Genomic DNA, 15,933 nt, shown 5'->3' on the forward strand with positions numbered 1-15,933 from the left:
TTCTATATCGATCACAATTAGACAGTGTTGCTTCACGATTCACAGTGTGCACTTCACTAAATACTTCGTGCCTATTTAAATGGGAGACGGGATTGTCGATATTACAAAACTTAGGGGCATATTTACAAGGACGGCGTTAAAATTATCGCTGATTTCATTGCAGCAAACTACAGCTAAAACAGTGATAATGGACTTCAAAATCCTTTGTTGTTTTACTGGAAGATTTTTTCAACACTGCTGTTTGCTATGGCAGGGTGAGAGCCGAAGCTCCCGTCTTGCCATAGCAAACTTAGTTTGCATTTTGAAAGAGAGAACACGAAAACCTACTCTCTCTTTTAAAATGCAAAGCAGAATGCTTTTCCCCACGGGAGCTGTATATTACCAGGTCCCCGTGTGGTAAAGTAATGGTGGCTTCCGAAGGACGCAGGGAGCTGACTGGCACCATAGGGACATTGGGCCTCCACCCACAGTCCCCAACGTTGAATATACACCCATGGGATGGGATCCAGAGGAAGAATAAAAATTAGTAGTAGGTGATATTTTTTTGTACTGTAAAATTAGGAGTCTGTAATGGACATATTTACAAGGACAGCGTTAAAATGTTCTGGTGTAAACCTGGGCTTCTATTGGAATTCTCATGAATTCTCAAAAGCCTATTATTAAGCCCATTATGGCTGCTTTAACGGCACTTTCCTAACGCTAAAGCGACAATAATTTAATGCTGTCCTTGTAAATATGCCCACAATATCGCGAGAAATACCGCGATAATTCATGTTCGCAAGTGAAAAGCTTTTTAATATAAGACTGTGGACTTAACATATCAATCCACTTTTCATATTAAACATGCTTAAGTCTACTTCAGAACAGATGTTAGGATCCAACCTAAATCGCAATTACCAAGAGTTTTGCTATTGATCCTCAAATCCAGGGCCGTCTTGTAAATACAACGCTGTTGTCAGACCTTCCTCTTCCATGTTATATTGTCATCGGAACACCTACCTTGCCACTGGGAATGCCTACATTGCAACTCATTGGAGATACGAGGCGAGCGGTTAGCAAACCGGCTGCTAACATGCGTTAATGCATCTTAGCGTCACTGCATTTTTGGCTTTTTTTAAAAAAAATTGCGGCAAAATGGCACTTGTTAATTAATATGCCCTCAAGTTTGCTATGACAGAGCGGGAACCTCGAATCTCACCCTGCCATAACAAACAGCGGTGTCCTGGGAGTAGACACCCCAAAACACAGCAGGAGCCGCTCCTGGGGGGTGGTGTTCCCCAAAGCTTTTGACTGCTCCAGAATGGAGACCACACGCCCCCCCTCCCAAAATATAAAAAGCCCCAGAAGGCGGTAATCCCCGGGGCTTAGAGGGACCTATGAGCTCCCTCACCCATTTATTTTGTAGCACCGAGGAATGGCGGTCCCCGGGCTACAGGGCCCCTCTGAACCCCCATCAAATGTAATATTTTAGACCCCGGGATTTGTCCCTCCAAGGTAGTTAATTTTTTAAGAAGCACAGGAGCCTGCGCTTCGTTTGTATTTTTTTACGGCCGATCTATGCACCCAGCGCACATTTCTCTGTTTTTTCAACAAAAAAAAAAAAAAATTGGGGGGGGCCTTAGGGGTCCTTGTGGGACCCCCTAAGCAGATCTAGAGGGTCAAAATATTTCTTATCTGCCCCCTTTATACGTTTTGAACACTTGTTCTACTAATTTCTAGATCCTCGCTTCTACCGAGGCACAAAATGGCTGCCTGGTTTAGAATGTTGACAACCCCTTGACAGCCAAGTAGCATTCAGCGTGTGATAGGGATGGTGCGCTTAGAGTGTGCGCAAGATGCGCAGATCCATCGAGTCCATAGATATATATGTAATTATATTTGCAATTTTCTCAGGAACTACTGAACAGATTTACACCATTTAAGCAAAAGGCACGAGTCTGAACCAAGGACTGCCTCTTTGCCTAATTTGGTGTAATTCCGTCCAGTGATGGGGATTTCCTATGGAAAATAGGTCACAACTATAACTATATATATATATATATATATATATATATATATATATATATATACTATATACATGTGGGTGTACTTGTAAAGCACACTGTGACTCCATCGGAGTGTCCTGGCGCTGAAGACCGCTGGGGAATCCGTCCTGGTTTTCCCTGTGAGATGGGACCTTTCTGGGTATCTCCAAGGTGAAACCAGGCAGAAACCAGGCATCCCCGGTGTCTGTGGGGAGCCGTTGTAGAGATTAGACAAGCTTAATGCCCAGAGTTGCCGAGTGTGTTCCCTGGTTAGAGTAGGCACCGAGGCAAGAATTATCAAGTCAGGAATTGAACCCTGGTCCCGGGCCGTTCTCTGCTTACGGGTATGCCGCCTCTAACCAGTGAGGCACACCACTCCACCTACATAGGGCCCGATTCACAAAGGTAAACTGAGACAAAAGACAGTGACGTCCATGCCCTGCTGGAACTTTGAGGAATACAGACAGGGGAGCAGATGTTGTGCCCCCCTGGATGCATCCCCATGGCGGGGGGAGCCTAGGGGTCCTGTATGGCCTGCTTTTTTCCTGCACCACCAGCCTTTTTAAGGGGACACTCCTGCCATGAAATGACTGGCAGTGTAGGAACTCGTAATATGCTCAGGGGGACTGCACAAGTCCCGCTAAGCAGATTTCATTGTGGTGCAGCTCTGCCACGGACACAGAACAACTGTTCCCTGGCATAGCTGGTGGTCCTCCAGCAAACATTTTTAAAGTTGTAATGCGGCGGGGGAGCCGTTGTAGAGATTAGACAAGCTTAATGCCCAGAGTTGCCGAGTGAGTTCCCTGGTTAGAGTAGGCACCGAGGCAAGAATTATCAAGTCAGGAATTGAACCCTGGTCCCGGGCCGTTCTCTGCTTACGGGTCTGCCGCCTCTAACCAGTGAGGCACACCACTCCACCTACATAGGGCCCGATTCACAAAGGTAAACTGAGACAAAAGACAGTGATGTCCATGCCCTGCTGGAACTTTGAGGAATACAGACAGGGGAGCAGATGTTGTGCCCCCCTGGATGCATCCCCATGGCGGGGGGAGCCTAGGGGTCCTGTATGGCCTGCTTTTTTCCTGCACCACCAGCCTTTTTAAGGGGACACTCCTGCCATGAAATGACTGGCAGTGTAGGAACTCGTAATATGCTCAGGGGGACTGCACAAGTCCCGCTGAGCAGATTTCATTGTGGTGCAGCTCTGCCACGGACACAGAACAACTGTTCCCTGGCATAGCTGGTGGTCCTCCAGCAAACATTTTTAAAGTTGTAATGCGGCGGACAGACGACTGCCAGTGGGAGTGCGGTAGTCTTACGACCACTTCACTTGTAATCGGGCCCCAAATTCAGTGCCTAGGAAGGGCTTGACTTTGGCGTCAGTTCTGGTAAAGCCCTCAATGTTTGGACTTTGAAATGTTCCTGGGAGTCAGATCTCCTTTCATGGGGCAAACTGGCAAGCTAAGGTCTACCGCCATTCGAAGGCTGTGGCTTTGACGTAGATCCCGGTCTCTATCGGTTCTCCAGGGAGAAAGTTGGTAAAATATTTAAAGTCCCACTGCTTGCAGTTTGGGGACAGGAGGAGTACACTAGCCAAGGGTCTAGAATGTAGAGAGCACCACTTGGGGGTTAGAACTCACTTCATCTGCAAGGTCCAGGGCAGGTCCAGTTGGAACTGGTCACCTGGGCAGTTACAGGCAGAGAGGCCTCTGGAAGCTTGTTGTGTCTCCGAAGATCAGAGTAGGCGGTTCCTTAGAGTCACATCTGGGGTCCTGAGTTCAAGCCAAACATGTCCAGTCCTTCAGGTTCTTCAGGCAGGAGGACAGTCCTTCTTTTGATTCTTCGCAGATACAGAAGTGTTCTGAAGAAAGGCCTGTGGGGTCCACATCTCTTCTCAATGCCAGCCTATGGGTGGAAGGCAATCCTTTGTCCAACCTTTGAACCAGTTCTGGCCAGTTCCTTCCCTCCCACTGGTTAGGGAGGAAGGCCTGGGTGGGAACATAATCTGTCAGTGACCGGGCAGGCATCATTTGAAACTCAGAAAGTGTCTGGGCACAGCCCCCAGGCCATTCTGTCAAGGGAGGAGACCCTCTCCCCACACCCAGATTCCTTTTTCCACTGTTTGGGAACAATACGCATCTCACCAAAGGGAAGCCATCAAGGGTCAGGTGACAGCTGGACATGGGCAGGAAATCATTTCGTTTTTGGGCAGAAAAAGGCAGCTTCCTAAAAGTGTCATTTCCAAAACAGTAAAATAAACTTAACTTAACCGGTAAATATAATTTTAAAATACTATTGAAACTAGTCCTTGAAATATTTTTTTTTAGCAATTTCCAAAAAGAATGTACCATTTATGAAATATAATAGTGTATGTCACTGCTAACCTATGAGAGAGCAATCCTTGCCACAGTGAAAAATGATTTCTGAGGGTTTTCGCTACCAGGACATGTAAACATTAAATATACATGTCCTACTGAGAAAATCCATATACCATGCCCTATGGGCTTTTTTAAAAGCCTATTTTAGGGGTCATTAATAAGTATTAAAAAGGAAAGAATAGGCCTGACAAAAGGTTTAATTACCCAGGTCGAATTGGCAGTTTAAAACTGGATACCCGGTCTGTAGTGGCAGACCTGGAGAAATGCTTTAGAGGGCTACTGCAGTGGGTTGCACAAAGAGTGCTGCCGCCCACTAGTATTTAATTTACTGGCCCATTGTACTAGGGACTCACATGTAAATTAAATGTGACACTGATGGCACGTTAAGATAGTTAGCAGGGGTGCACAGAGTTATACAGCCAAAACAAAATAGGTATCAGACAAAAGGCAATAAATCCGAGGTGACCCTGCAGGAAGGACACATTTCCACCAAATGGCAAAACAGGGTGAACTGAAATTCCTTATACATGATTGTATTTTTGTTATGATTTTTTGGGAAAATATGAGCTGGCAAGACAGCTACAACTTTCTGTAGGCCATGCCTAAAAGGTTGTTGCCGGTGCACAACACTAGCAAAAACAAAAAAACGTAACAAATGGCCAGTCCCTGCATGATCACATATTAATATGGTAGGCATTGCTTTTACAGTATGGCCCGCTCCAGCATGATGATGTACACATCCGCTTGCCTCACCATGCATGCACACGTGGGTAATGACACTGTGGCAGACATTTTTTTAAACTTTTATGGGAGCTTTTAGACAGCATTCTTCATCCATTGGTATGTTATTGTGTCTTTCAGATTTTTTTCTACTGCCTATAACATAAGGCATAGGGCAGTTGATCAGCCCACTGCATCTATTGGCTGACTTCCCTTTCAGTAATGGCATTCTGTCATTTCACAAAGAGCACAAACAAGTAGATTTCCTAAGTATCAGGGACAACCATGGCAACATGTGCTTTTTCGGCCAGTGTTTTTTTAATTGATGGGGGACCAGTATCACCAACAATAAAGTTTTGCAAAAACCATCACGAAATAAAAAAAATCATTGTTAAAGGAAAAGGCCAATGTCAGACCATTTGGCTTTGTCAATGCTTGCTTGTTATGTTTCTTTGACATGGAACACATTTCCCCTTGTAGCTAAACTCCTAAACCTCATCCCTAATTAAGTATGGGTGTAGTCCCCTTCCTATCCACAAATTGCAAACACATTTGCTCCTGCCCTTTACATTTTTAGGGCGGAAATATAGCTGTAAATGTGGGTGGAGTCATTCCTGATAAAGGCTCGCAAGATTTGAAAACAAAATGTGATGCAGTTATGGAAATACATTGATATAAATTACAGTTTAACAAAATTACATCTATACACGCTGTTAAAGTGTTATAATAAAAGGAAACGCACTTTGTCTTCATACACATGTTGGTCTTTGGACTTTTGCAGCATCGGCATTCTCCACACTGAGGAACAAAGAGTGGGATAACTTTGTCGCCTAAAAACAGAAGGATACCATATTTTACCATACAAGGTTTGTTATTAGAACAGAAATTAATAAACACCTTCCAGACTGTCAAATATATCAGTTGAGCTGGAGCGAATAGCAACAATGTGCTGCAATGAGTGCAATATGAGTGTGGTTTTGTGTAATTCTGGCCTCAGTTTAAAATCAGGAGCCAGGTCCGTATTTTCAAATAAAATCGTAAATTTACACTCGCAGGTGTACTTCTAACAAATCTACTTTTTTGAATAATATAAACAAATCTGGTGTACTAAAAGGAATCTTGAGCGTTCACAGCTTTCCGGGAATGAGCAGGGTAGTCAGTATTTACAAGTACAAAAACAGCAAAAAGGAAAACGTTACTTACTTGTAAACATCGATTTGTAGTTTGTAGTGCTGTCAGTCACATGCTGTGCACACTCTTGCCATCCAGTGTTGGGTTCTGAATATATTTAATTTGTTTTTGTCTTTGTTGAAGTGTTTTTGGTTTCGAGGTGATTTATAGCAACTCTGAAATGTACAATGCATCAGGACATAGACTCCACCTCAGATTATGCTTCTGCCATTAATTAGCATAAGATGATGTGATATGAATATGAAGCATTATTGAGTCTACGTACAGTGAAGAATCAAAGTGCAGTGAAATGCAGGTGGTGCAAACTGTTTCCAGAGATTTGCTGACATTTCACCGCAGACATCAATACACTCTCAATGCAAATTTGCGAATCAGAGACCAAGGGCCCGATTCACACAACTAACTTAAGACAAAATCCTAAACTTACTACTTTTGGTATTCGCAGAAGTTAGGATTTTGTCTTAAGTTTGTCTTAAGACTGACTTAAGACAGACTTAAGATAGGATTTTGTCTTAAGTCTGTCTTAAGTCTGTCTTAAAACAAACATAAGACAAAATCCTAACTTCTGTGAATACCAAAAGTAGTAAGTTTAGGATTTTGTCTTAAGTTAGTTCTGTGAATCGGGCCCCAAGTAGCTGCTTTACATATGTCTCTTAATGGGATGCTGTTAGAAGTGGCGTTTTTGGTTGGCTAAGGTATGCACCCAAGCCAGGCAGAACCCACCACTCTAGACAGGGTAAGTCAGATACACACCAAAGATAATCTGCATGCAACCTCTGATTGCTTGGCAAAAAACAGGCAGACTTATCTGCACAGGCAATGTGTAAAGCATTTGTGCAACACACTCACTCAGTAACACAATGATCTCACAAAAAAAAGACACTCCAAACAGGATTATAAAAAACAGATTGCAGTATTATGACCAAAACGACATAAATCAAATAAGTACTTTGCAAATAATGAAGGTTTAGAGAAAATCTCACAATGATTGCATCATGAAAATTTAGGGCACAGAAGCATCTGTGCTCCTTTTAGATACTTTACGGTAACTCTCATGTAAGTACTTTGTCAGTTATCACATACGATGCAAAACAGAAACATCATGATCACCAAAATGAATTTGCTTCTTTTAAATCTTTCCAGTCTCTGATGGCGGTCCCTCCACAGTTTGTTACATCCCAGAATGCGCAAAAAAGAACTTTTCCCCAAGTTCTGGCAAGTTCAGAGCTCTTTGGGGCCACCCAGGTCACCACTTCTTTGACCTCAACACAGACCTGCCCTCAAAGGAACATGGGGTGGTGTCACTGCTCCCCTGGGCCCACTCACCCACAGTACACTTTTTGGGGATGGGCCCATCCTCAAGAGTTTCACTGACCTTGGGGCACGCTCGAACGGTGCTGGGGGGATGACGGCTGCAGGAGTGTTCATGGGCCACAGAAATGGGCCATGCATCGTCATATTTCAGCCTTTCCTGGCTTGTTACACACAGAGCTACTCCAGACAGAGCCGGGCTGATGGACCTCGTGTGCCTGGCTCACCCTGTGGTACTGAAAATTCTGGACCCTGCTATTGTGTGGTACCGAAGCTCTACACTCGTGTCATAAATATCATCGTACCATGACAATTTTGGTACTAGCAGACCGGAAATGGCTTAAATACTATACATAAGCATTTGCGTCATGATCGAGTGATGAAATCACCCTGAAATCGTAGTTTTCGTCTTGAACCCTCGGGTTCCATTTTGTGAGCGGCAGCCATTCTGTGATTGCCCTTACATAGTCAAATGACTAAGGCCGAATTCGATCTGAAAGGACACGTACACCTTTGCTGACTCCTCTGTGACCTGGGCGAGCTGACTCCACTGCCTCAAGCCAAACCTGTTCGGGCAGTTCCTTTCCCAGTGGCCGAACAAGATTAGTATCAAGGCGCAACATGTCGTAAACCGTTCATCGCACACAAGCTATGCCTAATCACACACACACCTGTCCCTGTTTCTTCTTTATGATCTGTTTTACGAGGAGGAGGTGCCCGATTTTATTAGGGGTCCGTCGATATCTGATGAAAGTTCTGGGCCTTGCCGGGTAATCTATCATGAACTGGACAAACTGAAATGTGGGCTTGTCATCATGACTCTGCTTTTTCTTTGTAGTAGAAATATTTGTATGACCAACTGTAAAACGAGGAATTCTTGCCTGAAGCTTAATATTTAGTATAAAAAGAGAAGGCTGGTTCTGTAAAAACGAGCAGTCTCCTGAGAACATACATGCTGTTGTACTTCTAGGATACCTGTTACTGGTTGCAGCCAATAAATACGATCTCTAACTTCACCTAGAAGACTCTGTGTTTCTGTAGTCTGAAACAGGAAGGACTCGAGGTCTTTGGGTGTTCTCCCTGGCACCGCCGGGTCCATAAAAACCCGGTACCTCAGTTGGCGCCCAACGTGGGGCGGTATCAGCGGTACCGGTCCAAGCCAGAGGTTCGTGAGGAGCTTCGTGTGAAAATTCTGGAGGACTGCCAACCACTTCAGCGACCCCTGTATGTCGACGTGGTCCGAAGGTCTTTGCTGTGAGGTTCCCCGCGTCCCGACGGCTACGAAGGACTGCTGCCCTGACTATCGCCCTGTTTTGGACCCTTGATGATTGGTAGAGCGAAACGATAGACGAGTCTTCTGGTGACGTCATCGATCATCGATACCTCAGTTAAGTATAAGTGGAGCGTCTCCCAGTCCTTAGTTTGGTTCTTAGTTTGGTATCCTTTGGGATCGCTCTGATTTGGAACTTGCAAGTTCCAAAGCCGAAGGACTCGTGTATTCACGAGACTATCGTATTCGATAATCCTTTGAAGTTTGAAGCTAGGCTAGAGAGCGAAGATGCCTGGTCTTAGCAGACTTGGGAATTTATTTTGTCTTGGTTGTAGTAGGGATTCCCGGTTGGAGGACTCGTGTCCGGTTTCTCCGATTGAAACTCCAACATATGAGCTCTATGTGAAGCATGGCGTAGGCCCTATCACATATAACGAAATATGGGTCCGATACACCAGAAAGGATGGTGTTTTAAAATGGCCACAATATGGTAGCTTTGACACAGAAATCCTGGATAATCTAGAGGTTAAACTTTTTAAGAAGAAAGCCCGGCCGGCGATGTTTGACTCTTTTCGCCTATGGTGCAAAGAAGCCAAACAAAAAGAAATGAAATTAGCGAAGAAAAACAAACGTGAACGAGGTATGTCAATGGTACAAGCTGCGGTTGCATTTAGGGATAATGAAGAAGAACAAGAAAGTGAACAGATGAAACGAGTAAAGAAGTTAGCTGTAGATAGATGCTACCCAGCTTTGCCAACTAAAGAACAGGAAGCAAGGAACGATCTTGAGAAAGATTCGTTAATGTCACATTTCCTGAGTTCACCACCCCCTTTATGCACAGAATGCTACGGCACCTCCGCCACCAGTTGTGGCTGTACAACCCCCGATTATCGTGCCTCTTGTGATTCCTCTACAACCAGCTCCTCTTCCGTTGGTTGCTGTTCCTTTGGCGCAGCCTCCTCAGGGGCCGCCAACTTTGCCTTTGCCTGCTACTTCTACGTCTGTTCCTAATGCTCCTCTTGCTTTGACTCTGGATTCTTCTCCGTCTTCCCTTATTCTCTCCTCTTCTCCTTCTGCCAGACAGCGAATGACTGCTGCCGTTTCTGGTTTCTTTTCTCCTTGATTGGGACAACTGAGTATGTCCCCTGCTACAGAGCGTAGACAGTCGCGCAGTCAATTGCCTGACTCTAGAGAGAAGGAGATATTGGATCGTTTGGCACATAAATGGGTTACAGACCCGGTGCGATATGATTTAGATTCTATTATGGATGTCTTCCATCAGTGGGAAGCATCGAAGCAGAGATACGTTTTTGAGAAAATGTGTGTTTTTCTTTGTGAGGAATTGGAGGAAGATAATTCGGAACGCAATATGTCTGAGTTGTATCGTGTGCGGTCCGAATTTGCGAAGGGCACAATTGTGTGTTCCGATGTTGAGAAAGCAGTTGCGACATTGCTGTCGTTTAGGAGTGAGGGCGTTTCCCAGTCGTTGTTGGACTCTGAGGTTAAGACAAAGGCAAGACAATATCCCATGAGAGAAGTTCCCCCAGTTTGGAGGGAAGGGAATGCCAATGTTGTTCCAGCCATTCTGCCACATTTTCAACGTGTGTGGGTACATGTCCCATGGAAGCAGGCTGAAGTTTTGTCTCTTAAGCAGACATTGCCTGATCCTCATAAAAATCCCAGTGTGAACAAGGAACATATAATGCAATCCAATGAATTAATCAAAAAACAATTATTTGGATCCGCAAAGTTTTATTCACTGTGGGATCCAGTGTAATGAATACACATAGCAAACAATCAACTGTATTGGAGGTTATACAGTGCCCCAGGGAGGAGAAGGGAAGTGATAGTGGAGAGGTAAGGGAAGTGGTGGGATTATGTGACAGTAAAATCAATCTTTTAATGAACTTTTCATGCTATAATTGGTATAGCAACAGCTGCCATGAGAAATGGCGACAATATTTTTAGAAAGGCATACAACACAAGGTACAATGTATATACAAAATATTGGCGTGAGGTTGCCGCAATTGGAAAAACAGTCGACGTTTCGACCCTCTGATAGTGCAGGAAAAGTTAACCTTGCTGCGGGGTCTTCATCAGGACCAGGGGGAGGGGCAGTGAACCACAGGGTAAGGCTGCCCTCGTACGGAGCTCCCTGATTAAATCTAACCTAACGAACTTTGGATCATTTCCCCACGATGTCTTAATGTACCGAGCACCGACTGAGTGCATGACGCCGCTATCGGTGCAGCTCCACTACCGACGTTGCCCCAATTAACCATAGACCACACGGAGGACTCCTTACCCTGTGGTTCCCACAGTGAATAAAACTTTGCGGATCCAAATTATTGTTTTTTGATTAATTCATTGGATTGCATTATATGTTCCTTGTTCACACTGGGACCCCTTCCTCCTAGTATCTACTGAACCCAGGACCCAGTGACTACAATTGGGTAACCCCCCATTCATAACCTCATAAACATCCTGCAGGATATTACAAAGAATTATCACAGACTGCAGGCTCCTGTATCATGAATTTAGCCGATGTAGATATGTTGTTTGGAAATGTTGTTCCACAGCCTTTATGGCGAAAGATTTGTCATATGGATCATGATCAAGAGTTAGGCGACACATGGGTAAATTTTGCCGCTGCTGATGCTAGACAAGTTGGTGGTGCTAAACCTGAGCCTTTAGTAGCAGAACTTCCCGGTAGGATTATTACATATATGAAGACTTTAAAGCCCGAATTGTGTGTTAATTGGGATAAGTTGTCTGCATGCAAACAGAAGAAAGATGAGACTGTGTCTGACTTCTTCACGAGGTTCGAGGAGACTTTTGTAGATCATAGTGATCAGGACATGACTACGGAGGGTGGCCAAAGATCGTTTGTTGACAAATTTGTACACAATTTGCTTCCCGAATTATGTAATAAGTTGAAGGATTCTGAGAGTGCTTGGGCTGTTTCTACGTCAGCGCAGATTTTAGCTACGGCCCAGTACTATGAGAATAGGCGTAAAGATGAGTTAGAGAAAGCGGACAAAAAGACTAAGGAATTGAAAACTAAAGTCCTTCTACAGCAAGCTTATCCACCTCGTAATAATAGTCAGCGCGACTACCAGCAACCTCAGCAATATTTGAGGAACTTGCAAAGAAATGAGTCTTCTCAGCAACGTTTACCGTATGGTCCTAATCAGTGTGCGTATTGTAGGGAAGAGGGTCATTTCAAGAGTAATTGTCCGGTTTTGTTACAACGTACGAATGGTGCTTCTGGTGCGAGAGGTCGAGACGTTCAACAAGCTCCTAGAGGTAGGGGACGTGGAAATTTCCCCCAGAACGCTCGTTCCTTCCCGCCTCACAATTCTATGAATAGTTTCGACCAGCAGAATAATGCGTTTGCTAGGACGGCTCAGTACTATGCTGATGACTACTATGCAGAAGATGGGTATATGGAAGGTGATGATTGCTAGGACAGCCATAGACAAAGAGAGGGAGTTGTTTCAGTTCCAGTAGATCAGAGTGGACCTTATGTTGGGGTGATTACATCAGGTGTGTCAGAGCCTTTTCTGTTGGATACTGGTGCTACAAAAAGTTCTATTATGCACTCAAAACTCCCTGGCGCACCTTGTGGTTTCTCCAATGTATTTGTCGAAGGATAAACTTCCGACAGAATTGTCTTCTCTTCCGGATATTCTTTGGGCTACTGGCTCCAATGATGTGGGTCTCTTGGAAATAGCGCCATATGTTGTGACACTGAAAGCCAATGTTAGGCTGCCACGCATTCCCCAATACAAGATCTCTAGTGAAGGTGAAAGGGCGTTGTTAGCGATTATTTATGATTTGATTGAGAAAGGTGTAATTGAAGAGACAAGAGGCAACATCTGTAATAGTCCTGTTCTGCCGGTTTTGAAGCGTACTGATCCTTCCCAGCCACCTGTTTACAGATTTGTGATTGATCTTAGGGAAGTCAATAAGATTGTTGTGCCGCAGTTTCCCGTTGTCGCTGATATCACTGCCCTATTGACTATGGTTCCAGCTTCAGCCGCTTGGTTCTCAGTGATTGACTTGAAGAATGCTTTCTTCAGCATCCCGATTGCCGAGGAGAGCAAGGATATTTTTGGCTTCAATTTAGGAGGCCAAAGTTTCCGCTTCAAGCGCGCTCCTCAGGGCTACTGTGAAAGTCCATCAATATTCAGTCAGGCTTTAAAAACACAGCTTGACACGATTGTTCTACCCGACGGCGCTGCCCTCATTCAGTACGTCGATGATTTGCTAATAGCTGCAGATACTGAGGATGCTTGTAAAGAAGCCACATTGTCGTCGTTGCGTCATTTGTGTGATTTGCGCCACAAAGTTTCTCATTCGAAGTTACAATATTGTCGACAAGAAGTAACCTACTTAGGTCACCTCTTATAGAAGGAGGGAAGGAAACTGACCCCAGAAAGAATTCAGGCAATTGCAAAATTGAGTGTCCCAAGAACACAGAGAGAAGTGCGTGCTTTCTTGGGCATTACATCGTATTGCAGACAATGGATACCAAATTTTTCCTTATTGGCCAAACCTTTGGTGGCATTAACTTGTAAAGATACACTGAAACCCATTGCGTGGTCTGAAGAGTGTCAGAAACGTTTTTCCGAATTGCGTGATGCTTTGTGTTCGGCTCCTGTGTTGGGTACCCCCGACTACAGTAAGCCTTTTACAATATATGTCCATGAGAAAGAAGGTTGCGCATTGTCAGTTCTGACACAATCTTTTGGGGACAAACAGCGTCCATGCGCGTATTTTTCGGTGACTCAATATCATCGTACCATGACGATTTTGGTACCAGCAGACCGGAAATGGCTTAAATACTATACATAAGCATTTGCGTCATGATCGAGTGACGAAATCACCCTGAAATCGTAGTTTTTGTCTTGAACCCTCGGGTTCCATTTTGTGAGCGGAAGCCATGTTGTGATTGCCCTTACATAGTCAAATGACTAAGGCCGAATTCGATCTGAAAGGACACGTACACCTTTGCTGACTCCTCTGTGACCTGGGCGAGCTGACTCCACTGCCTCAAGCCAAACCTGTTCGGGCAGTTCCTTTCCCAGTGGCCGAACGAGATTAGTATCAAGGCGCAACATGTTGTAAACCGTTCATCGCACACAAGCTATGCCTAATCACGCACACACCTGTCCCTGTTTCTTCTTTATGATCTGTTTTACGAGGAGGAGGTGCCCGATTTTATTAGGGGTCAGTCGATATCTGATGACAGTTCTGGGCCTTCTATCATGAACTGGACAAACTGAAATGTGGGCTTGTCATCATGACTCTGCTTTTTCTTTGTAGTAGAAATATTTGTATGACCAACTGTAAAACAAGGAATTCTTGCCTGAAGCTTATTATTTAGTATAAAAAGAGAAGGCTGGTTCTGTAAAAACGAGCAGTCTCCTGAGAACATACATGCTGTTGGGATGTACCATGTTACAACGCATACCATTACAACTACCTACTGTTACAACGCGACCATTACAACGCATACCATTACAACGCATAGCGCTTTGAGGTGCTGGATAGTGGTAAGTATAATTTACTATTCTAACTCCAGTCCCCGTGGACCCTAGGGAAGGTGTTGGATAGTAAATTATACTTATTCCCTATCCTAGAGCGCCCCCCAGCGCAATGCGTTGGAATGGTATGCGTTGTAAAAGTTGCGTTGTAACAGTAGGTAGTTGTAAAAGTTGCGTTGTAACAGGTGTATACCATGCTGTTGTAGTTCTAGGATACCTGTTACTGGTTGCAGCCAATAAATACGATCTTTGACTTCACCTAGAAGACTCTGTGTTTCTGTAGCCTGAAACAAGAAGGACTCGAGGTCTTTGGGTGTTCTCCCTGGCACCGCCGGGTCCATAAAAACCCGGTACCTCAACCCTGGTTACTGAGCAATGTGCCATAGAAAAGCTGCAGTGAGAGATGCACTCCCACTGGGGTGATTTCTCACCACACCAGCTGCTGCGCACACTGTCCATGCAGCTTGAGTCAGGGGTGCTGCAAGAGGCGGAAGGGAAGCGCTGTTGGATCGGCACGCACTGCCTGTGCGGCGTGAGTCAGGTGAGGTACACTTCGGTCCCTAGAAAACACCAGTGCTTCAGTGATCCTCCCCAACACTTATGGGATAAGACAGAAAAACACTCTTTGGTGTTGCAGCGTCAATTTTGCAAACCAGCACGCTCGGTCCTGATTAAAACACCAGTGCGGTAGTAATACTCAGGTAACCGATTGATCAGCCACACCCTGATCATGCCACAACCCCACTGCCAGACTCTGCAGCTGTAGAGTCACACTGTAGGGGCAGGCATATGGGATCTTTGATGGCCGGAGATCCCAAAGAACAGGGGGCAAGCCAACAAGCCCTTGGAGAACACTTATGGGTCACAAAAAAGGTAGTAGGCGGCAGGCCAGCACATCAAGGCAAGTTACGGAATAGCAGTCCCTTCTGCAGCCCAGCACTCAGCAGGCAGCACACCAACACAGCAAAGCAGCAAAGCAGCAGTAACTCCTAGCAACCCAGCAGTTCTCCTGGCAATATGCAGATGTAGAGCCGGAAGCGTTTGGTTACAAGTCCCACACATTGTCTGATTAGATGGGGCCCGAGCCCCAGTACTAATACTCAAAAATGCCTTTGATGTAGGGGGTGACTTCAAATGAGCCCTCTGAAGTGCAAAAATATCCCTTTCAGTCCAGCCCTGGCTCCAGACTATCAGTAGGGGGTATATCAACCATTTGTGTGAGGGCAGGACACAACCTATTCCTATAGAAATGTGACCACCTCTTCCTCTTCCTTCCCAGGAAGACTATCAGTATGCAGATGAATGAAGATATTTTCCCCTTGTCACACCCAGCCCTTCCTGTGCTGTAGCTGTCTAGAGGGATTGCACAAAGTGTAGCTGTCACCCAGCTCAGACATGTATTGGAGACAGGCTGTCAGGCACAAAGAGGTATAAGCACAGAGAAATGCCCACTTTCCTAAAGTGGCATTTCTAAATAGTCAGGTGCAATC

The 15,933-nt window shown here is 44.9% G+C and overlaps 1 protein-coding gene across 1 annotated transcript in view; it reads right to left on the minus strand.

The window, feature by feature from the left end:
• The window catches only part of LOC147727494 (alcohol dehydrogenase 1-like), a 288,449-nt gene that overhangs the window by 105,008 nt on the left and 167,508 nt on the right, over positions 1–15,933 (minus strand). Inside the window, exon 4 of the mRNA XM_086961571.1 lies at positions 5,865–5,952. Within this exon, the coding sequence (XP_086817697.1) occupies positions 5,865–5,952 (88 nt within the window). The remainder of the gene's footprint in view (positions 1–5,864; positions 5,953–15,933) is intronic.

The sequence above is a fragment of the Lissotriton vulgaris genome, chromosome 3_1 (genome assembly GCF_964263255.1).
Source record: "Lissotriton vulgaris chromosome 3_1, aLisVul1.2, whole genome shotgun sequence".
Lineage (NCBI taxonomy): Eukaryota > Metazoa > Chordata > Amphibia > Caudata > Salamandridae > Lissotriton > Lissotriton vulgaris.